This window comes from Candida albicans, chromosome R (genome assembly GCF_000182965.3).
Source record: "Candida albicans SC5314 chromosome R, complete sequence".
Taxonomy (NCBI): domain Eukaryota; kingdom Fungi; phylum Ascomycota; class Pichiomycetes; order Serinales; family Debaryomycetaceae; genus Candida; species Candida albicans.
This window is the reverse complement of record NC_032096.1, coordinates 177,520-200,064: the sequence shown is the minus strand read 5'-3', so window position 1 is coordinate 200,064 and position 22,545 is coordinate 177,520. Positions and strand designations below refer to the sequence as shown.

At 35.3% G+C, this 22,545-nt stretch overlaps 10 protein-coding genes across 10 annotated transcripts; 8 read left to right on the top strand and 2 right to left on the bottom strand. All coding sequences in view use genetic code 12, as the record gives it.

The window, feature by feature from the left end:
* Positions 1–197: 197 nt before the first annotated feature.
* CAALFM_CR00870CA (palmitoyltransferase) lies at positions 198–1,259 on the top strand (the record flags this gene model as incomplete). The annotated part of the gene is made up of 1 exon (XM_712864.1): positions 198–1,259. One exon carries the CDS (start codon positions 198–200, stop codon positions 1,257–1,259), a length of 1,062 nt encoding a protein of 353 aa, XP_717957.1.
* Positions 1,260–1,604: 345 nt separating this feature from the next.
* On the top strand, positions 1,605–2,108 carry TMA19 (Tma19p; the record flags this gene model as incomplete). Its single annotated transcript, XM_712865.1, has 1 exon — positions 1,605–2,108. The coding sequence occupies one exon, from the start codon at positions 1,605–1,607 to the stop codon at positions 2,106–2,108; it is 504 nt and encodes a 167-aa protein (XP_717958.1).
* Positions 2,109–2,970: 862 nt separating this feature from the next.
* GSL2 (Gsl2p) lies at positions 2,971–7,893 on the top strand (the record flags this gene model as incomplete). Its single annotated transcript, XM_712867.2, has 1 exon — positions 2,971–7,893. One exon carries the CDS (start codon positions 2,971–2,973, stop codon positions 7,891–7,893), a length of 4,923 nt encoding a protein of 1,640 aa, XP_717960.2.
* On the bottom strand, positions 7,894–8,889 carry CAALFM_CR00830WA (uncharacterized protein; the record flags this gene model as incomplete). The annotated part of the gene is made up of 1 exon (XM_712869.1): positions 7,894–8,889. The coding sequence occupies one exon, from the start codon at positions 8,887–8,889 to the stop codon at positions 7,894–7,896; it is 996 nt and encodes a 331-aa protein (XP_717962.1).
* Positions 8,165–8,719, top strand: CAALFM_CR00840CA (uncharacterized protein; the record flags this gene model as incomplete). The annotated part of the gene is made up of 1 exon (XM_712868.1): positions 8,165–8,719. One exon carries the CDS (start codon positions 8,165–8,167, stop codon positions 8,717–8,719), a length of 555 nt encoding a protein of 184 aa, XP_717961.1.
* Positions 8,890–9,409: 520 nt separating the features above from the next.
* On the top strand, positions 9,410–10,391 carry CAALFM_CR00820CA (uncharacterized protein; the record flags this gene model as incomplete). The annotated part of the gene is made up of 2 exons (XM_019475504.1): positions 9,410–10,108; positions 10,200–10,391. The coding sequence occupies 2 exons, from the start codon at positions 9,410–9,412 to the stop codon at positions 10,389–10,391; spliced, it is 891 nt and encodes a 296-aa protein (XP_019331049.1).
* Positions 10,392–10,432: 41 nt separating this feature from the next.
* CAALFM_CR00810WA (uncharacterized protein) lies at positions 10,433–10,828 on the bottom strand (the record flags this gene model as incomplete). The annotated part of the gene is made up of 1 exon (XM_712872.1): positions 10,433–10,828. One exon carries the CDS (start codon positions 10,826–10,828, stop codon positions 10,433–10,435), a length of 396 nt encoding a protein of 131 aa, XP_717965.1.
* Positions 10,829–11,062: 234 nt separating this feature from the next.
* Positions 11,063–13,831, top strand: PWP2 (snoRNA-binding rRNA-processing protein; the record flags this gene model as incomplete). The annotated part of the gene is made up of 1 exon (XM_712873.1): positions 11,063–13,831. The coding sequence occupies one exon, from the start codon at positions 11,063–11,065 to the stop codon at positions 13,829–13,831; it is 2,769 nt and encodes a 922-aa protein (XP_717966.1).
* A 1,994-nt stretch (positions 13,832–15,825) lies between these two features.
* On the top strand, positions 15,826–17,811 carry GSY1 (glycogen (starch) synthase; the record flags this gene model as incomplete). Its single annotated transcript, XM_712875.1, has 1 exon — positions 15,826–17,811. One exon carries the CDS (start codon positions 15,826–15,828, stop codon positions 17,809–17,811), a length of 1,986 nt encoding a protein of 661 aa, XP_717968.1.
* A 784-nt stretch (positions 17,812–18,595) lies between these two features.
* HYR4 (Hyr4p) lies at positions 18,596–22,273 on the top strand (the record flags this gene model as incomplete). The annotated part of the gene is made up of 1 exon (XM_712876.1): positions 18,596–22,273. The coding sequence occupies one exon, from the start codon at positions 18,596–18,598 to the stop codon at positions 22,271–22,273; it is 3,678 nt and encodes a 1,225-aa protein (XP_717969.1).
* Positions 22,274–22,545: the final 272 nt, after the last annotated feature.

Below are 22,545 nucleotides of genomic sequence, written 5' to 3'. Positions count from 1 at the left end.
AGTGTCAAATAAAGGGATTTCTGAAAATCTATTGTGTTGTATTTGTTGTTTTTTTAGTGTCTAAATTAATTGGCGTTTTACTACAGGGCACGTAATCCAATACATTTTTTTTTTCCATGGTGTTCGTCTTCACAAGAATGCAAAGATACAGATTCCAACAAACACAACTATAACAACAATCGTTGTACTTCCACTAGATGCTTTTTACATTAATTGTCTGTTTGACAATAATTTCTTCATTGGCGACATTCCTACTATTATTTGGTGATTCACCCAGTTTTCGAAATACTCCAATACAAAAACTACGAAATAGTTTATTATCAATATCTCGAGATATATTTCAATTCTATCACTGGTTGGATGAGAAACTAAATGGTCAACTATTGAAAATTTTAAACTGGCTAGTGCCAGTTGGATATGTTATGGTCGTAACAGTATGCTTTCAACAGTTTTTAACCCACACTTTGCCCATGTTATCTAGTCCGGGCCTCTTTCGACTTTTCACAATATATTTCTCCATGGTTTTAATATATGCTTCAACTATACTAGCTGCATTCAGTGATCCAGGGAGAATAACAACAATCAATTTGAAACTGTATCCATATACCCCCAATCAATTGATATTTTTCGATGGGAAAACTTGTTCAACATGTCACATAGCCAAACCAGCACGCTCAAAGCATTGTTCAGTTTGCAACCAATGTTTTTTGTTATATGATCATCATTGTGTATGGATAAATAATTGTGTTGGCTATTATAACTACAAATGGTTCATGTTGTTTTTGATTTCCAACATCAACATGTTAGGATACGGTGGATGGTTATGCTATTGGGCATTGACTCCTGTATCTTGGCGGAAAATAACATCAACGAACAATGCAAATAAAGTCACTGGGATTTTCTTGATCTTGTGCTCCATATTTATTGTGATAACAACACTATTCACTTTTTTGCATTTAAGGTATATTTATCTTGGTGTCACGACTAATGAATTGGATAAATGGTCTGAAATTGACCATTTGGTCGGATTAGGTGTGCTTTACCAAATAGAACCATCAATTGCCAATGAAAATTATGTTGAACGGGCAATCTTAGATGGAAATGCGGTATACATTAGCTTAAAAGATGAGAGAATTTTAATTTATAATAGCAATGTGAAAAACTTTAAACTTCAATTGATTCAGTCAGTAGAGGATGACTTGGTTAATATTTACGATCATGGCTTTTGGAACAATCTTATAGAACGACTTAAATGGTAAGCAGAATTAATACAGGTAAGCCAAAATGAGACTGCCCAGCTTTGTCTTTTGCGAATGTATTTATCTTTTATAATAGATTTTGCAACCCACTATACATTGAACTTGTAAATACAACTTACATAATTGCTTGATTAGTAAAACCAATTAATCAACAGAGCCATTGTAGTGCACTTCCTATTTGGGAAGTCTATTGGTTGGCGCACGTGAACTAAAAAAAATCATTTAACCTCATCAAATTTCGAACAGCAAATAAACTAGGGAAGAAAAAAAAAAATTTTTCAAAAAAAAAAAATACAAAAACTTTCCCATCTCCCTTCTAACATCAATTCCAATTTTATAGGTACAATGCTTATCTTTGAAGACGTTATTTCCGGTGATGAATTATTATCTGACGCTTACGACGTCAAATTAGTTGACGGTGCCGTCTACGAAGCCGACTGTGCTATGGTCACTGTTGGTAACGGTGACATTGATATTGGTGCCAATCCATCTGCTGAAGACGGTGAAGAAGCTTTGGAAGATGGTGCTGAAACTGTTAACAATGTTGTCTATTCTTTCAGATTGCAACCAACTATGTTTGACAAAAAATCATTTACCACCTACATCAAAGGTTACATGAAGAGAATTAAGGCTTACTTGGCTGAAAACGACCCAGATTCCGTTGAAGCTTTTGAAAAAGGTGCTACCGCTTACGTTAAGAAGGTTTTGGGTTCTTTCAAAGATTGGGAATTCTACACTGGTGAATCAATGGACCCAGATGCTATGGTTGTCTTGTTGAACTACAGAGAAGATGGTACTACTCCTTACGTCGCCATCTGGAAACATGGTGTCAAAGAAAACAAAATCTAAGAGTGCTCAATACATGTACAATTCAGTTTATATGGTATCTATATACAGAGTATACTATTTGTAATTTCAAAGTATAATTCACTTCTTGTTAGTAATTGTGTTTTACAATCTGTAGTATCTGGGGGAAAATCTGCTTTGCATGGAATCAATTGAGTGGTATTAGAAGAAGGAAACACGTCAAAGATTGTCCTTTGTTAATTGTAAAAGAAAATTCTCAATACACACTGTTTATCATGGCTGGTTTTGTTAACATAAATGTGTTGGATGTTGAAACCCCAATTTCTATTTTCTATAAATTAGTGCGCCAAATTTTTATTTTTTGTTGTTTTTTTTTTACAACCACCCAAAGTGCTGCCACCTCCACTTCTTATTCTAGGTTGAGCAAAATGATGCCTAAAAAGAAACTCCAGTCACTGCAGGTTGATAAGGATGACTCAATTGAGTTGCTCAAGCGTACAGCAACTGCAATTAGTACGGATAACACGTGATGGATAAAATTATTTAGGAGTGGACAACACTCTTTCCCTAAGATACTAACTTCTTGTTTATCTATACAGATAGGAATCCCAAAGGTTATACATCAGCATTCCCGCTGACTGGATTTAGAACCCCATATGTCAACTCAAGTAGATGGCATGAAGTTGAAAAGATTGGCAACTTTGACGACTTTGAGGATAAATTCAACGACGAACCGGGAAAGCAATTGGGTGAAAATGGGATCTACGATATCTATTCCAATAAATATGATCCATATCCCACTTGGAACCCTCCAGAAGCAGTACCTATCACACGTGAGGATATTGAAGCTATTTTCTTGCAATTAACTACCATATTTGGTTTCCAGTTTGATAATACTAGAAACATGTTTGATTACTTAATGAGGTTGTTAGATTCAAGAACATCTAGATTGGGGCCAACCCACGCTCTCAGATCTATTCATGCTGATTATATTGGTGGCATGAATTCTAATTTTAGAAAATGGTATTTTGCAGCCCAGTTGGATATTGATGACTTCGTTGGTTTTGACAATCTTGCCAAAAATGGGAAAATCAAGGGGTCAAATGACCCAGTTCCAACATTGGAGCAAGCTGAACTGCAATGGTCTACAAATATGTTAGCTTTATCTCCTACTGATTCAGTTATACAATTAGCCATATATCTTTTGATTTGGGGTGAAGCCAACAATATCAGATTTATGCCTGAGTGTATTTGTTTTATCTTCAAATGCTGTAATGATTTTTATTTTTCCATCGATCCTGACACACCAGTTACAACTGTTACTCCAAGCTTTTTAGACCACATAATCACTCCCCTCTACAACTTTTACCGAGACCAATCGTACATTCTTGTTGATGGGAAATACCGTCGTCGCGATAAAGATCACGAGTCTGTGATTGGTTATGATGATATGAACCAATTATTCTGGTACAGCAAAGGTTTGGAAAGACTTGTTTTGGCAGACAAGAAATCTAGATTGATGAGTCTTCCACCAGGAGAAAGGTATGAGGAATTAAATCAAGTATTATGGAATCGTGTCTTTTATAAAACTTTTAAAGAAAACAGAGGCTGGTCTCATGTATTGGTAAACTTTCACAGAGTTTGGATAATTCACAGTGCTGTGTTTTGGTACTACACGGCTTTTAACTCGCCAACATTATACACAAAGAATTATCAACCGGCGTTAGACAACCAACCCACAACACAAGCAAGATTGTCAGTGTTGGCGTTTGGAGGTGTGGTTGCCATTGTTATTGATATTATCAGTTTATTGTTCGAGTTACGGTTTATTCCAAGAAAATGGACTGGAGCTCAACCTGTTAGTAAAAGATTAGCTTTGTTGATTTTGGCGTTGATTTTGAACGTGGGCCCAAGTGTCTACTTGTTTATGTTTATCCCATTAAATGTTCAGAACACAGTGGGTCTAGTTATTTCTGCTTTCCAGTTTTCATTTTCTGTCATTATGGTTTTATATTTGTCTACAGTACCATTGGGGAGGCTTTTTTCCAAAAAACCTAAAGCTAACGATAGAAGGTTTTTGCCCCAGCGTCTGTTTGTGACTAATTTCTATTCATTAGCCGAAGGTGATAGAGTTGCATCTTATGGTTTATGGTTTGCTATATTTGTATCAAAATTCATTGAGTCATATTTCTTTTTGACTCTATCATTGAGAGACCCAGTTCGTGAATTGAGTATAATGAAAATGAGTAGATGTGCCGGTGAGGTATGGTTAGGCAACTGGTTTTGTACTAGACAACCAACAATTGTTTTAGGGTTAATTTATCTTACTGATTTGGTATTATTTATATTAGACACCTACTTGTGGTACATTGTATGGAATACTGTGTTTTCAGTTTGTCGCTCATTTTACATTGGCGTCTCAATTTGGACTCCATGGCGAAATATATTTTCAAGGTTACCCAAGAGAATATTTTCTAAAATAATTTCGGTTTCTGGAGACAAAAATATAAAATCAAAGTTACTTGTGTCGCAAGTATGGAATTCTATCATTATTTCCATGTATCGTGAACACTTGATATCTTTGGAACATGTTCAAAAACTTATCTATAAACAAATCGATAACCCCGGAGTTGAAGGGGATTCTGTTTTGAAAGAACCAATCTTTTTTGTTTCACAAGAGGATCAAACGATAAAGTCATCATTATTTCAAGATCAAGCAGAAGCACAGCGAAGGATTACTTTTTTTGCTCAGTCTCTATCAACACCTATGCCTGAAGTGGGTCCAGTACATTTAATGCCGTCGTTTACAGTTTTAATTCCTCATTACAGCGAAAAGATAACATTATCGTTACGGGAGATAATCCGAGAGGAGGAACAATATTCTCATGTTACGATGCTAGAGTATTTAAAGCTGTTACATCCATTGGAATGGAGCTGTTTTGTAAAAGATACAAAGTTATTAGCGGAAGAATTTGAGACTGATTCGTCTTCTGCTGAAATTAAAAGAGAGAAACTTGATGATTTACCGTACTATTCCGTCGGATTCAAGGTTGCCACACCGGAATACATTCTTCGAACTCGAATCTGGGCATCACTTCGCTCCCAAACACTTTATAGAACCATTTCTGGTTTCATGAATTACTCTCGTGCTATCAAGTTGTTGTTTGACGTCGAGAATCCAGACCTGACTAAATTTGGCACGGAGAACGACAAGTTAGAACAAGCTGCAATAATGGCCCATCGTAAATTCAGAATAATCACGTCGATGCAAAGATTAAAGTATTTTACTCCCGAGGAAAAAGAAAACACAGAATTCTTGTTACGAGCTTATCCTGAACTACAAATATGTTACCTTGATGAAGAAGTTGACGAGGCTTCTGGTGAAATTGTCTACTATTCAGCGTTAGTAGATGGAAGTTGTGCCATTTTGGAAAATGGTGAAAGAGAGCCAAAGTACCGTATTAGATTATCTGGGAACCCAATTCTTGGTGATGGTAAATCTGATAACCAAAACCATTCATTGATATTTTGCAGAGGAGAATATATTCAACTAGTTGATGCTAACCAAGATAATTATTTGGAAGAATGCCTTAAAATTAGAAGCATTTTGGCAGAATTTGAGGAAGCAACTTTCCCCTTGGATCCTTACTCGACTGATTTGGAAGGCACAGAGCTGGTTTATCCTGTTGCCATAATTGGGACAAGAGAATATATTTTTTCTGAAAATATTGGAATTTTGGGAGATGTAGCTGCTGGGAAAGAACAAACTTTTGGTACTTTATTTGCCAGAACTTTGGCCCATATTGGAGGTAAATTGCATTATGGCCATCCAGATTTTTTAAATGGAATCTTTATGACAACTAGAGGCGGTGTTTCCAAGGCACAAAAAGGTTTGCATTTGAATGAAGATATTTATGCCGGTATGAATGTTGTTTTGAGAGGCGGCCGTATCAAACATTGCGAATACATGCAATGTGGAAAGGGAAGGGATTTAGGATTTGGCTCAATATTGAATTTCACTACAAAGATAGGAGCAGGGATGGGTGAGCAAATGCTTTCAAGAGAGTATTTCTATATGGGTACACAACTTCCATTGGATAGGTTCTTGTCATTTTACTATGCACATTCAGGGTTTCATTTGAATAATTTGTTTATTATGCTTTCTATTCATTTATTTTTGCTTGTTGGTGCTAATCTTGCAGCTTTAACTAGCGAAAGCACCATTTGTGAATATGACAGATTCAGACCCATAACTGATCCCAAACGGCCACATGGATGTTACAATTTGATTCCTGTTGTCCATTGGTTGCAGAGATGTATATTTTCTATTTTCATTGTGTTTGTTATTTCTTTTGTTCCATTGGCTGTTCAAGAATTAACTGAAAGAGGATTTTATAAAGCTATCACAAGGTTGGGTAAACAGTTTGCATCGTTTTCTCCGTTGTTTGAAGTGTTTGTTTGTAAAATCTATGCCCATTCGTTGTCCAGTGATATTTCAATTGGTGGAGCCAGGTATCTTGCCACAGGTAGGGGGTTTGCAACTATAAGAGTCCCATTTGCCACATTGTATTCCAGATTTGCGGTTGAGAGTTTGTATTATGGATCCATTTGCGGATTATTGATATTTTACTGTTCCCTATCAATGTGGAAGTTGCAACTATTGTATTTCTGGATTACAATACTTGGACTTTTGATATGTCCCTTTTTGTATAATCCTAACCAGTTTTCTTGGAATGACTTTTTTCTCGATTACAAGGAATGTATCCAGTGGTTTTACCGGGGTAACAGCAAACCAAGGCTTTCTTCGTGGATAAATTTTACCAGGCTCAAACGAAGTCGGATTGTCGGGGTCAAAAGCAAAAGATACAGCATAAATGAAGAGATTAAAGTGGTTAGTGAAGTGAAACCATCAAGATTCAAACTCATTATATCAGAATCATTCTTACAGTTGTGTGTAATCACCTTGGTTGGCCTTGCTTATTTATTTACCAACTCCCAGAACGAATCTAGAGGAACCTATCCAGTCAACAGTATCTTGAGAATTCTTATTATAAGCTTTGTTCCTATTGGAGTAAACCTCGTAATATTGATTGCTTGCTTTGTGGTGTCTATATCAATTGGTCCCATTTTCACATTATTCTGTAAGAAATTTCCCTCATTTGTTGCAGCAATAGCACACTTGCTAGCAGTCGCCAATCATGTATTTTTCTTTGAGTTGTTATGGCTATTTCAGAATTGGAACTTTTCAGTTACAGTTCTTGGGTTTGCATTATCGGCCTTAATTCAGTGTTGGTTTTTGCAAATGATGACGATCTTGTTAGTTTCCAGAGAGTTCAGACACGATAGGTCTAACCGCTCATGGTGGTCAGGAAAATGGGCAACAGCTGGTTTAGGTTGGTATATAATAACTCAACCCATGAGAGAAGCTGTATGCAAATTGAGCGAGATGTCTTATTTTGCTGGTGATTTAGTTGCAACTCATATCATTTTGTTTGCTCAGATCCCGATATTATTGATCCCCTATGCTGATAAGTGGCATACTTTAATGTTATTCTGGCTAAAGCCAGGGAACCAGATACGTCCTAGAATATTATCCAAACGTCAAAAACGAAGAAGAAGATTTCAGGCAAACTTGTACTTGCTCATCTTTTTGTTGGGATTAATATTGTTTTCCAGTATATTCGTTTTACCACTTATTGCTACCAAGTATTTTGATATCGAATTCTCTGAATATATTCCAGAGTTTTTTCATCCATTGTTTCAACCCTACGATGCTCCTACAAATCTGAAAGGATTAAAGAAAAAATTAGAAATTAAGCATTACTAGCTAGGATATGTATTTTTGGAATTCTGATAAGTCTTTCGGGAATTTGTCTTTTATATTTTGCAAAATGGCTTTCTTTGACTTATCGTCGCACATTAGCAAGGAAAGGTCGAATCTTTTAAAAGTGCTAAATTGTTTTAAATGATTCAAAACAACTTGGTTCCAATTGGGTAATGAGTCATTAGTTGAAACATAACTAGCTGCATCTAAGTAGAATTGTAAAAATTCAGTGTCAATTCCTGAACTAAATATATCTGCATAAGATTGATTATCAATGTTTAAAATGTACTTGTACCCGTTTAATTTTTGTTCCTCTGGTAGTTGTTTGAGTGTGGTAAGGAAATGCATTGGCAGAAGCATTACAGGAGGTGTAGAATCTGAATTGTCTTTAATGCTACTGTGTGGCTTATGTCTTACTTCTGATATTTTGGTAATTTCTGGTTTCTTGGAAGAACCAAACAAATCTTCAATTTCTTTAGTTGCTGCTGCTGTCACTTCTGGTTCCTTGACAGGCTTTTTTTCAATTGAAGGAGGTGACTGTATCATCTTTGAAAACTTTTCAGGTAATTTTTCAACTTTTTCAATTGGGATCTTAATATCAACATCCATTTTATCTTCAATTGGTAATTTATTTAGTTCTGTCTTGGCAGCTTGGTTTGAAGGATCTAATTGTAATACTTTTTCAAAGGCTTCTTTTGCACTATTCCATTTCTGTAGACCTTTTAAAGCCATACCTTTCCGATATTGTAATTTCACCAATACTGCAGTACTCCCCTTATTGTGGTTGCTACTATTGATCAAATTTATACCACTCACACAATCTTTGTAAGCACGATCATAATCTTGTAAATGAAGAAAACATTGTGCTCGGTTTGAATATAATATTGGATTGTATGTGTCTATTTGTATAGCATCTCTATATATTTTAGCTGCCTTTTTATATTCCTTCAGTGCAAATGCTTTATTACCTTGGTCTTTTAGTTCTTCTGCTGATGCCATGTCTAATGGGGTTATGGTTGTAGCTTCCGTAAAATAAATAGAATTTTTCAGATGTTTTTCTATTCTGATATTGAGCAAATTGCACGACCAGATAACACCAAAGAATCTATAAATCAATATTGGTAAATGTTATATCAGTTCAAATTAGTAAGTAAAGTGGTATAATGAGAGTATAATTAAGTCAGTATATAACATTAAATAGTTTGATCTCTGTGGTTGGTGTACAGAAGTTGTAAGAATGGGGTAGAAGTAACTTATGTGTCAACTCGGAAATGATAAGAGTAGCAGAACAGTTTGATTTGATTAACGGGACATTCTTATCCAGTATTTAAACTGTCCATCTTGTATGGATGTGCCATGATTGTAATTTCAAGAGAAGAGTCAAACTTCTTGGTGTATATACTCATCAAACTTCTGTTGACTAATTTCCTGTATTTTTCAAATCCATTTTTTTTCCTCGAGGTGACCTGATCTTGTACAACACTAATCATAATTCTATGAGATATCTCTAACACAACAGATGACAGTTGAAGAATTAACTGATGAGATAAGTGCTATTGAAGCAATTTATCCCGAATCTGTAACCAATTTAGGTCCTCAATTATATACTTTTAAAATACCAAATCATGAATCAGTTAGTATCCAATTAAATTTCCCATTGACATATCCTGAAGAAATCCCTCAATTGTTACAAATTATAGTAGAGAAAACTACTCAATCGTCATCATTTACTGATATTGCATATTTGGAAAAACACGTTGATGAAATATTGCAAAAAGTGTTTGTGCCGGAACAAGTTGTATTGTTTGAATTATTGACTGAATTACAGGAGTTTTTTGATCAATACGTTGAAGAGCACCCTGAACCAGTGATTGAAAAGATAGAGGTAACGCCAACTAATGAGAAACAATCCAAACAAGCTACACCAATTGAGCAGCATGATGATGTGCATCAAGAATTGAAAGATCCAACAATTGATTGGATTCAGTCTGATCCAATAGTTGATAGGGGTTCTACATTCATTGCATATGTTAGACAAGTGAATACTCTACAAGATGCTCAAGAGTATTTAGATGATTTATTAACAGATAAGAAAATAGCCAAGGCGACTCATAATATATCTAGTTGGAGAATAAAAATGGAGAATGGAGTTACATTCCAAGATTGTGATGATGATGGAGAAACTGCCGCTGGAGGTAGATTACTACATTTGCTACAAGTATGTATCAATAATGAAATATTATTACTTCTTATTAATTTCTAGTGAATTTGTCTATACTAACTTTTTTTTTGTTCTATTCTATTTGAAGATGATGGATGTATGGAATGTTATAGTTGTGGTTAGTCGGTGGTTTGGGGGAACTCATCTTGGACCAGACAGATTCAAACATATAAATTCTGCTGCAAGGGAAGCAATTATTAAAGGGAACTTTATTGTTGATGCAAATGATAATACGAATGGTAGTACCAAGACTACTAATGCAAAGAAAAAGAAAAAATGAAATGAAATGAAAATTAAAAATTGAAATATGAATATCTTCATTTACAGTAATCGTTTCTTTTTGTTTGAATTGGATGGACTTTCTAGTTTTCTTTTCCTCCACATTGTGTTTAAATCTAGTGGTTCATCGTCATTGTCTTCAACATTATTAGAATCATCATCTTTAATTTCTTCAAAGGAAACATTACTACCCCAAGATCGTTTTGTAGTTGATGAATAGTTGTAATTTCCATTAGTCATTATAGTTCCAAACCCTACTCTGTCTATTTTCGGTTTCATGGCTGCCAATTTCAAGAGCTTTGCCAGGTCGGGTAATACCCATTCTGATAAATCGTGTATTTTCTTTTGTTCCTCTAGTTTCTGTTTCCCTAGTTTTGAGTCTTCGGCTTTTTGCATGAACTTCATGTTCATGACTCGATTTGATAACCCTGTCGACATTGTTATTAGAGATGACTTATTGTTGTTGTTGTTGATTAATATTGATCAAAGTTGGTGATTAAAGTTTTCTTTAGGGAATTTTTTTTCCCTTCCAAATTTTGGGTGGGTTTCAATTTTTCAAACCTTTGAGAAGAGATGAGGAATATTTTTTTTTTTTTGAAAAATACACCTATACCAATATTCTTTCCATTAGATTCCATTCAGTTCGCCACGCCAGAACATTAATAATCTAATATGAAGTCAGATTTTAAATTTTCTAATTTATTAGGGACAGTTTATAGAAAGGGAAATTTAGTGTTCAATCAAGATGGAACAAAACTATTATCGCCAGTAGGGAATAGAGTTTCGTGCTTTGATTTAATCAAATCTCAATCATTTACATTCGATTACCAACATCGTAAGAATGTTCAATGTATTGCCTTAAACAATCAAAACACTTTAATGATTTCCATAGATGAAGATGGTAGAGCAATTCTTGTTAATTTTGTATCCCGTGTTGTATTACATCATTTCAATTTCAAATCTAAAGTAAATGACATTAAATTCAGTCCTTGTGGTAAATATTTTGCCATTGCTATAGATAGATTCATTCAAGTATGGAAGACTCCTGATTTGACTGAAGATAGACAATTTGCTCCGTTTGTTAGACACAGAATTTATCTGGGACATTTCGATGAAGTTTTGAATATATCTTGGTCATTGGATTCAAGATTTTTTATAAGTACCAGTAAAGATATGACTGCCAAGATTTTTTCGTTGAATAGTGATGAAAAGGATGTTGCAATGACTTTTTCGGGACATCGTGATTATGTGATAAATGCATTTTTCAGTCATGATCAAGAAATCATTTATACTGTTAGTAAAGATGGTGCATTGTTTAAATGGGAATATACTGAACGTCCTAAACCAGAAAACGAAGACAGTGATAGTGAAGATGATGCAACTGATAAGCCAATGAGTTGGAGAATTACTGCAAAGAATTTCTTCTACGCTGATGGGAAATTAAAATGTGCTTGTTTCCACCCACAATCAAAATTGTTGGTTGTAGGATTTACAAATGGTGAATTTAGACTTTATGAAATTGAAGATTTTAACCTTATTCAACTGTTAAGTATGGGTCAAAATGCCGTCAATACTGTAAATATCAATAAAACCGGCGAATGGTTAGCCTTTGGATCGGCAAAATTAGGACAGTTGTTGGTTTATGAATGGCAATCAGAGTCATATATATTGAAACAACAAGGCCATTTTGATTCCATGAACACATTGTGTTATTCTCCTGATGGGTCACGTCTAGTGACTGGGTCTGACGATGGGAAAATTAAAATTTGGGATGTTCGATCAGGGTTCTGTTTAATGACATTTACAGAACATACATCTGCTGTCACTCAAGTTCAATTTGCCAAACGTGGTCAAGTGTTATTTTCAAGTTCATTAGATGGTACTATTAGAGCATGGGATTTAATCAGATTCAGGAATTTTAAAACTTTTACTGCCACATCAAGAGTTCAATTTAATTGCTTGGCAGTTGATCCAAGTGGTGAAGTCATTGTTGGTGGGTCACAAGATACTTTTGAAATATATGTTTGGTCAGTACAAACAGGTCAATTATTAGACTCATTAACCGGTCATGAAGGTCCAATCTCTTGTTTGACTTTTGGTAAAGAGAATTCAATTTTGGCTTCAGCATCATGGGACAAAACCATTAGAATTTGGAATATTTTCAGTCGTAATCAAACTGTGGAACCTATTGAAATTCAAAGTGATGCATTATGTTTGACTATGAGACCCGATTGTAAGGAATTGGCAGTGCTGACATTAGATGGCCATGTTACCATTTTTGATATTGAAGATGCTAAGCAATTGCATTTAATTGATGGACGAAAAGATATTGTCAATGGGAGATACTTGGAAGACAAATTTATTGCCAAGAATTCAAACAGGGGGAAATATTTCAGTACCATTGCTTATTCCTTTGATGGATTGACTTTGTTGGCCGCGGGTAACAACAATTCTATTTGCATGTATGATATTGAAAACGAGGTACTATTAAAGAGATTCATTGTTTCGGAAAATATGTCATTGGATGGTACTTTACAGTTTTTGAACAGTAGCAAAATTACCGATGCTGGTACAAACTCTGATTTAATCGATAGAGCCGGTGAATTAAGTGACTTGGAAGATAGAGTAGACAATAGTTTGCCTGGTTCACATCGTGGTGGTGATCCTAGTGAACGTAGAACGAGACCAGAAGTCAGAGTTACTGCTGTCGAGTTTTCTCCTACAACAGCTGCATTTGCTGCAGCTTCCACTGAAGGGTTACTAATATTTTCTATAAATCAAGAGCTTATTTTTGATCCATTTGACTTGGATGTTGATGTCACCCCTGAAGCCACGTTGGAATCCCTTAAGGAGAAAGAATATTTGGTTGCATTGGTCATGGCATTCCGTTTGAATGAAAATTACTTGATCCACAGAGTTATTGAATCTATTCCATTACAAGACATCAAATTAGTGTGTCAAGATTTACCAGTAATTTACGTCAACAGGGTATTAAATTTCATTGGTGAATTGTTGACTAAGAAAGAATCTCCGCATATTGAATACTATTTGATTATGGTTAAAAACTTATTGATACAGCATGGTCGATACATTAGTCTGAATAAATTTGAATTTCAATCTTCCATGAAGTTGTTGTCACGATTCTTAAATAAGACAGCTAAAGATGTGATAAATGTTGGTAAAAGAAATGACCATTTATTGACTTACTTAACAGTTAGTAAAGATTTGAAAACTGCAAGTGGTCACAGTGAAGGAGAAGAGAATATAGAAATGAACGAAGACCTGGAAGCTGAAGATATAGACATTGACGAGGACGACGATGATGAAGAAGGTTGGTTAGGTCCAAATGGAAACTCTGTAAAGGCTGCAAATGGAATTGTTTTTAGTGGACCGGCTGACAGTAGCGATGAAGAGGATGAAGATGAGTTGATTGAAGTATAGAGTAATCAAATAGGCAATCTAATTAGTGAATTATACTGTAATAGATTATTTTCTTGCAACCAACTATCTCCGGGTTGAAAAAAATGGACAGCCCTCTTTATCAAAGGTGAGGGATGTGGTGACTAAAGAATCTAATTGAAATTAAAATCTCCAGATGTCTAGCCAATAGACGGTGGGGGGGCACATTGTAGATGGTTTTAATTGAAATGATTTTGTAAACACGGATTAATTGAGCTTTGGTTAGTTTTGATGACTATAACTAAGCGTGTCACGCCATAGTATCAGCGCATTAACTGCTTGTTTCAATTAGTTATTCGTATATGGAGAAAAAAATAAGCTCTTTAGCAAAGTCTCAGTTGATTATATATCTGCTCTAATTGCATTTGTTTTGTCCTTGTTACTAAAAGATATAGAGTTATACAATCAAGCAGGAGTCAAGGGCACTATCATTGTATCTTTTCGACCAGCCTGTGGCGATTGTAATTGGGTGAAGAACCATGGGGGAAAGAGACGAGCAATCACACACCGGAATTATTTCTCGCAATAAATTAACCCTAATTTTTTTTAGTCTTGGCATGCAGATGGTGCTGGCTTTTCTCCCTCCTTTCCTACGCCTTGAGTTAAGAAAATTCCATTCTTCACATATAAGCTTCATGCACTATTTTCTAGTAGTAGAATCGTCACATTTTCTTTCCAAGGGTGCTGGAACTCTTCTATTTGGTGAATGCTTGCATGGAAGAAATAACATTGTTAAACCTTATCATCTACACTCAATTCATTCGATCCATTGTTCCGTACCTAACAATAGGAATCAGGATGTTATTGTTCAATTATGACATCTATAAATGTTTGGAAAACAAGATTCCAAAAAATTCGTAGTAGATGCTGTTGTTTGAAGGATAAGAAATGCTGAATATTTTCTAGGGGGGCTTCTGCATGGTTGACGAACCACCACCTGAGAAATATGTTTTACTTGCAAGATACAAATTTGTATATACAATTTCTGTAATTTTTCCGATAAAAATAGTAATACCACCAGATGAATTGATTATCCAAGACTCACTAATTTTGGGTAATTTAGTTTGTCTGAAAAGGTTAAAGACCAACAATTAATATTCATGACCCAATGTTGGCTTTATTAGTCAATGCTCAGCTAATTATTTTCTGGCTTTTTATTTATTATATTGGAATAAATAGCATTGAATTTTGTGGTGAACCAAGAGTTAAAACCACAAACATCCGATCTAATCCTTGTTTTTCTAGATTACTCTATTATTATTATTAGGTTTGATTGTTAAGTAAAAAATCATTCGTTTAATTCATAACCTTGGTATGGATGTCGATTGCATTACTAAGTTTCAAAAGTTCACCATTCATACTTGCAAATTTCTGTACCTGTCTCGGCTTTAGTTAACCCCCATGACCAATTAATATTAGTTTAGTGTTCCTTTCTTCTCTTTTTTTTTTCCTTGCATTGTCTCTCGAATTGGCAATTCCTGTCCAACCGACTTACTGACTGAATGACTCTCCCCCTCTCTCCCTCCTTCTCTTTCTCCTTCTCTCCCCCCACTTCTTCATTTAATTAATTTAATTTTAGATTCTTTCTTTAAGTAGTCCGACGTGGAAACACACACAAAAAAAACGCTAACAATATATTAGGCACACCACACACACACCACACACCACCCAACACAACGCCGAAGTAATTTTCTTTTTCCCCCTTCTCCCCCCAAAAAATAGAATTAACATTTAGTCCAGCAATTTTCATTAAATTTTCAACAAAAAACTATTTCAACCTTATATAATCTTTTTCATTCCCACTTACATATATATTATTTCACTTTTTCTTTTCTATTCTGTTCTATTTCACTTTTTTTTTTATTCTATAATTGTTCATTTGTTTGACTGTTTCTTTCCTTTCGTTTCATTTCGTTTTGTTTCATTTTCCCACCGTCCCCCCTTTAGTTTTTGTCCACATTTAATTTAGAAGAACAATGGCTAGAGATATTGATAATCATTTATTATTTGAGGTTGCTACTGAGGTAGCTCATAAAGTTGGAGGTATTTACTCCGTTTTAAAATCAAAAGCCCCAGTCACTGTAGCTGAATATCGTGAACGTTACACTTTATTGGGTCCATTACATTATGACTCAGCACAAATTGAAGTTGAAGAATTGCCAGTTACCGACCCTCATATCAAACAAACCCTTGATTCTATGTCTTCCAAAGGTATTAGATGGCTTTATGGTAGATGGTTGATTGAAGGTGCACCAAGAGTATTATTGTTTGACATTTGGTCTGCCGGCCATTATTTGAATGAATGGAAAGCTGATTTGTGGAATGTTGCTGGTATCCCTACCCCTGATCATGACCTGGAAACCAATGATGCTATTTTGTTGGGTTATTTGGTTGCTTGGTTTTTGGGTGAATTGGTTTATAACGACCGTGATCGTGCTGTTATTTGTCAATGTCATGAATGGTTAGCAGGTATTGCCTTGCCATTATGTAGAAAAAGAAGAATTGACGTTACCACTATTTTCACTACCCATGCAACATTATTGGGAAGATACTTGTGTGCTGGTAGTACCGATTTCTACAACAATTTGGACAAGTTTGATGTTGATGCTGAAGCTGGTAAAAGAGGTATTTATCACCGTTACTGTATCGAAAGATCTGCTACGCATTCAGCTGATGTGTTCACTACAGTTTCTGATATTACTGCCTATGAAGCCGAACATTTGTTGAAAAGAAAACCAGATGGTGTTTTACCTAATGGGTTGAATGTTGTCAAGTTCCAAGCAGTTCATGAATTCCAAAATTTGCATGCTATCAAAAAGGCCAAGATCAATGAATTTGTCAAAGGACATTTCTATGGGAACTATGATTTTGATTTAGACAATACCTTATATTTCTTCATCGCCGGGAGATACGAGTTTAGAAATAAAGGGTGTGATTTCTTTATTGAATCGTTAGCAAGATTGAATCATAAATTGAAAGAGGCAGGTTCCAAAACCACAGTTGTGGCTTTCATTATTATGCCGGGAAAAACTCAATCCTACACTGTTGAGACTTTGAAAGGTCAGGCTGTTGTTAAACAATTAGAATCAACTATTGGTGAAGTGCAAAAGAAAGTTGGTGAAAGATTATTTGAGTATTGTGCTAGATACCCTAATACTGATCATCACGGAAACGATGAAGTTCCAACTATTGATGAGTTGATTAAACCAGCCGATAGAGTTTTGTTGAAAAGACGTATATTTGCATTGAAGAGAGATGGTTTGCCACCAATTGTCACTCACAACATGGTTGATGACAGTACTGATCCAGTCTTGAATCATATTAGAAGAGTTCAATTATTTAACAAACCAGAAGATAGAGTTAAGATTATTTTCCATCCAGAGTTCTTGAATGCTAACAACCCTATTTTGTCATTAGATTATGATGAATTTGTTAGAGGGTGTCATTTGGGTGTGTTCCCATCCTACTACGAACCTTGGGGTTACACTCCTGCCGAGTGTACCGTTATGGGTATACCTTCTATTACCACCAATTTGTCTGGATTTGGGTGTTACATGAATGATTTGGTTGAAAACCCAACTGATTACGGTATTTATATTGTTGACAGAAGAATGAAATCTGTCGATGAGTCTATCAATCAATTGACTGATTACATGTTTGATTTCTGTGCGAAATCCAGAAGACAAAGAATCAACCAAAGAAATAGAACTGAAAGATTGAGTGTTCTTTTGGATTGGAGATCAGTTCATTCCGAATATTCTAAGGCTCGTTTGTTGGCACTTAAAAGAGCTTATCCTGATTATGTTGGTGAGAAGGTAGTTGAATCCAAGATGAAAATCACTCGACCAATGTCAGTTCCAGGTTCTCCAAGAAGTTTGTTACTCACGCCAGGTGATCTTGGCTCATTACAAGACGCTAACCAAGACATTAGTTATTTTGAATTGGGTGAAGAAGAAACTTAAACTTAATTTTTGCCCAATATTATATGCTTGTTTATAAATTATATACATATGTATAGGTTTCTTACAAAGTTTCAATTGTATTTTATTGTTTTTGATTTTGGAATAAAGTCTTGGATAGACGTTAGTCGTTCAAGCTTTGATTCGTAAACTCTGGTGACTAATTAGGCAATCTCAAGTCAGAGTCAATATGCAACATGATTATAGATAAAGACAAAAATGACTGAATGGTTCTTAACGCCTTTCTTTCAAATAAAAATGGCATTATTTACAGTGTTGTAGTTTTTAATAATATTGCTTAATGAGTACAAATTGTATTCTCATTAACGTGCGATATTTTATTCTCTCTCTTAGATATAATATTTTTTTTTTAGCCAAATTGATTTATTATTTCAATGATTCATCTAATATCTTAACTCAAAAAGGAATGATTAACTAAGAAAATCTTTCCAATAATCCTTGGCTGATGATATTGGATTATTTTTTGGAACGTAAAATTAATTTCCTCAAAACTGATGCGCCAATGGAAAAGAAGATGAATGGTTTATCAGCAATTTGAGTTGGAAATTAACAAGCAAATTAATAACAAATTATGCAACCCTTGTTTGGTGGACATGTTTATGGTTGGCACTTTATAATTTACAACATGACATTTGGGATATATAAAATGAGTTTTCTATTTAAATACTGAGGATCCAATAGTCAAAGTATACTTCATTGAAAATTCAGAAAACTGCTTTTTCGGTATAACTAAACTATCTATCAATCCTTTATAATTTGAAAAAGCATGTTTCTGTACTCACAAGCTATAAGATTTATCATTTTCTTGTTACCTATATGTTTGACTTTCAAAATTACGGAGAATAGGATTGATCGTGGTAAATTAAATTTTGAGATACAAGATATTACTATAAAATCTGGTGCCTTTTGGTCCATCGTTGACAATTCTATCTGCACTTTTTTTGGTAGCTTGATGGTTGAGCCCCAAGCTAGTCTTTATGTTTCCCTGACTTCCCCTATTTTGGCACTTCAAGTGGCCTTTGTTTCCATTCTTGGTGTATTTCACAACCAGGGGAATATCACATTCGACTCCAGTGCTTCATTAACATCAGCTACTTACAGGATTATTACCCTGACATTTCGAAATACTGGCAGAATGTTTTTTTCAGCATCTGGGAAGTTTCCAAATACGATGGATATTGTTGCATCAGATTGGACAAATAATGGGCTTTTGAGTTTTCATCAGGATCAAAGAACTAGTGGTGTGGTCTCACTTGGTTCAGCTTTGGGGACCATAACTAACAATGGTCAAATTAAGTTGAGCAATCAAGTGTACCAACAAAGAACTCAAATTAGCGGTTCCGGTTGCTTTGTTGCCATAAATAACTCTACTATTTATATATCCAATTCGTTATTGCCGGTTCAGATAACACAAAGTTTTTATTTGGCTGATAGCACGTCTTCCATTATAGTGGATTCTTTTTCGGCCACTCAAACATTCAATGTTTATGGATTTGGTAACGGGAACATGATTGGATTGACACTCCCGCTTGTTGGTAATTACTGGTATTCCTCATATACCTATGATGCTACAACTGGTATACTTATAATGAGAAACGTATTTTTGGAACAGAAGTTTAACATAGGACTAGGCTATAACCCTAGTTTGTTTAAAATTGTGACAGATTGGGGTGCTGGAATCCCATCTACCATTTTAGGATCTTTGTCTTATTCTGGTTGTGTCCCTTCGAGACGGTTACCTTCGATTTGTCAGATTGATCCAATTAGCTCTTTAGAAATACCAGGGACCAAACCTACACAATTCACAAGTGTTTTTGTTTCAACCGACGATTCTGGCCGAAATGGACAATATGTTGGATTGTTTGAAGTTGCTACTAATAAAAACTATGAATGGGTGAGTGCTGTGATAATAATAACCTCGATACCTACCGTTACGATAGAACTTCCTCCGACACTCACTTTGGAGGCCCAGTGGCTCCCCACTGTGTCAGGTGTATTGCACACTAGTAGTACCATTACACAGTCGACTAAAATTGGTCTTTTGACTACAGTATCATTGGTCCCAGTTGCGGAAACTCAGTTAGCTTCTAGAACATTTTCAATTGTGGGTCCTCCAATTCCAGATACTACGTCACTTGAGTTAGTTGTTCCCACGAAAAGTGAAACTCGAGTTGTTACCGAAAGTACTGTTGTTCCTGTGCTACCCCCTAAAGTTACTCATTTTACAAATTCATCGACGAGTAATAGGCGTTATTCAAGTGAATCCATGGTTGATGAAGAATTTCCCAGTGAGCCCTTCATGTCTGATGAAGTATCTATTGAAGTGTATGAGTCATATACTGATGAATCTTGTGTTATTTCTACAGATTTTTCAGTTGATGTTGACTATTCCAGTGATCTTAGTATGAACTTTCAGACATATGACACGCTTGACACCACTGAAATGTTTAACACTGTTGAAAACTTTGAGACGTACGACACCTTTGGCACCATTGAGTCATTTGATATTTTCGAGACGTCTCAGACATTTGAGAGTTATGAGACTTTCAATGAAACTAGTGATTTGAGTATGTTTTCATTAACTAGTGAGCTGTTTTCCGATCTACCACCTCCTTTGGTTCAAACTGATACGCCTGTCTCATTCAATCCTGTGCCTAGTAGGACTAACATGAGTGAGAAAACAATTATGTGGGAAGTTACTAATTCACAGGGCTCTATTATAACTGAATCTGGGATTATTCTTATATCTGGTGAATATCAGACTACAGTAACTACATTTCTCCGAGACCTTGACCAAATGGAAGGCTATACTAAATACACTAAAACTTGGGAGGTTACCAATAGTAATGGTTCTGTTGTAACTGAATCTGGGATTATTGATGAATCGGGATCATATCACACTACCGTGACAACTTTCCCACAGAAAGATCAAAATTGGGAATGGGCTGCTAATACAGTAGAATATACTAAAACTTGGATAGTTACCAATGAAGATGGCTCTATTATAACTGAATCTGGTATTGTTGGTGAGTCTGGTTTGTATCAAACTACTGTAACAACCTTCCCACACGAGTTAAGTTCATTTACTATTTACCAATCCGAAGAAGCGCATTCGCCAGGGGTTATCAATGCAGGTGATATAGAGCTGACACCACTTGCAACTTCCCTGTCCATCTATCAGTCTGTTATCATTGAAGACGAGTTCCCATCTTCACCAGGAAATACTTATACGGATGTTTTCAGTCCTACAACTGGTCATGATTTAGATCTTCCGGATGATACGACATTCACACCAAGTCAGTCATCGTCCACTACCGTTCCAATTGAATCTGAGTATATTTCAGAGTCTATAATTCTTGATGCTGGGTCTCTGGTGTCTACTATGATATCACCAACTACTTTGACTACTAATTTTCCGATTTTTGATTCAAGTGATAATCAATTTAAACATGTTTCTTTATGGGATAGCAGAGTTTCTAGTAGATCAATTGTAATTGTTTCCAGTGAATTTCCTGAACTGGATGCACCCTTGATACTCGCTTCACCGAATGATGGTCTGTCAAATCAAACCTCTACTACTGCAAGTATTACTGTCAACGATAATCAAAATATCAACAATCCTGAATTCCAACAAGGCGAAGCTGTCATTAGTAGTAGTATTGACTCTAGTGTATCACATTTGTATTATATTTCTGAGGAAACTTCAATTGCCAGCAATAATGGTGATCTTAGTGATGATTTGGAAGTTGACTTTATTCTTTTGACACTGTTGCACGATACCATTAGTGCTAAGGCTACACTGGCTGGTTATTCTTGGAAATTCTATCCAGAGAGTGATGAGATTCAAATTGATCAAACTGGTGATTACAATTATTCCCTTGCAGGTGCTAAAACTCACATTCACGAAAGTGCTTATACCCAACAAGATGCTTCCACTCAAAAAGGTGCCTCTGTTCAGCAAGAGACTTCCATACAGCAGAGGGTTTCCACTAAACAAGAAACATACACTCAAGAGGGGACTCAACAAGTAACTCGTACGCAAGAGAAAGTTCAACAAGGTGCAAGCCATAGCACAACAAACTCTCATTTTGAAGGGACTTTTATATCAAAAACTGCCAGTCCTACAAACAATGATTTCACTCTCAGCTTTGAGCCAAAAGACAATGCTACTGATATTTCAAATTCCTTTTTTGCCCACTTGCTGATTGTTGGTAATTCGACTGTTTTTGAAACTGATTATACTGATTTTTCATTTATTGCAAATTCCAACACTTTTAAGTCGGATGCAAATGGTGTTGATTCTACCAGTAATCAAACTTATAGTGCCGGTGTTGGAGGGTCTAATGTTTCAGGTTTAATTAGTAAGAGTGAATCTGTGGTACTATTAATTAGACCTGTAATGATATTTGTGTTTTTGGCTATTTGTGTGGTTATAATGTTATGAGGTGGATCAAATTTGGTGTAGTTTCCTGAATGTGTTCAACAACAGTGCTATTTTTAGGTGGGTGGCGACCTTTTTAATTATATATCTTAATGGTGTCTGATATTGTTTACTTTTTGTTTACCATGTTACTTTGTATTATTAAATTTTACTATTTTATAAATTGTTTTTAATTTTAAGAATGATTCTTTATTGTAGATAATCTATACTCTGGCTAAAATTTGAGCAAAAAAATAGTGACTACTTTCTCTTATCCCTATCAGGCTTGAGTGAAA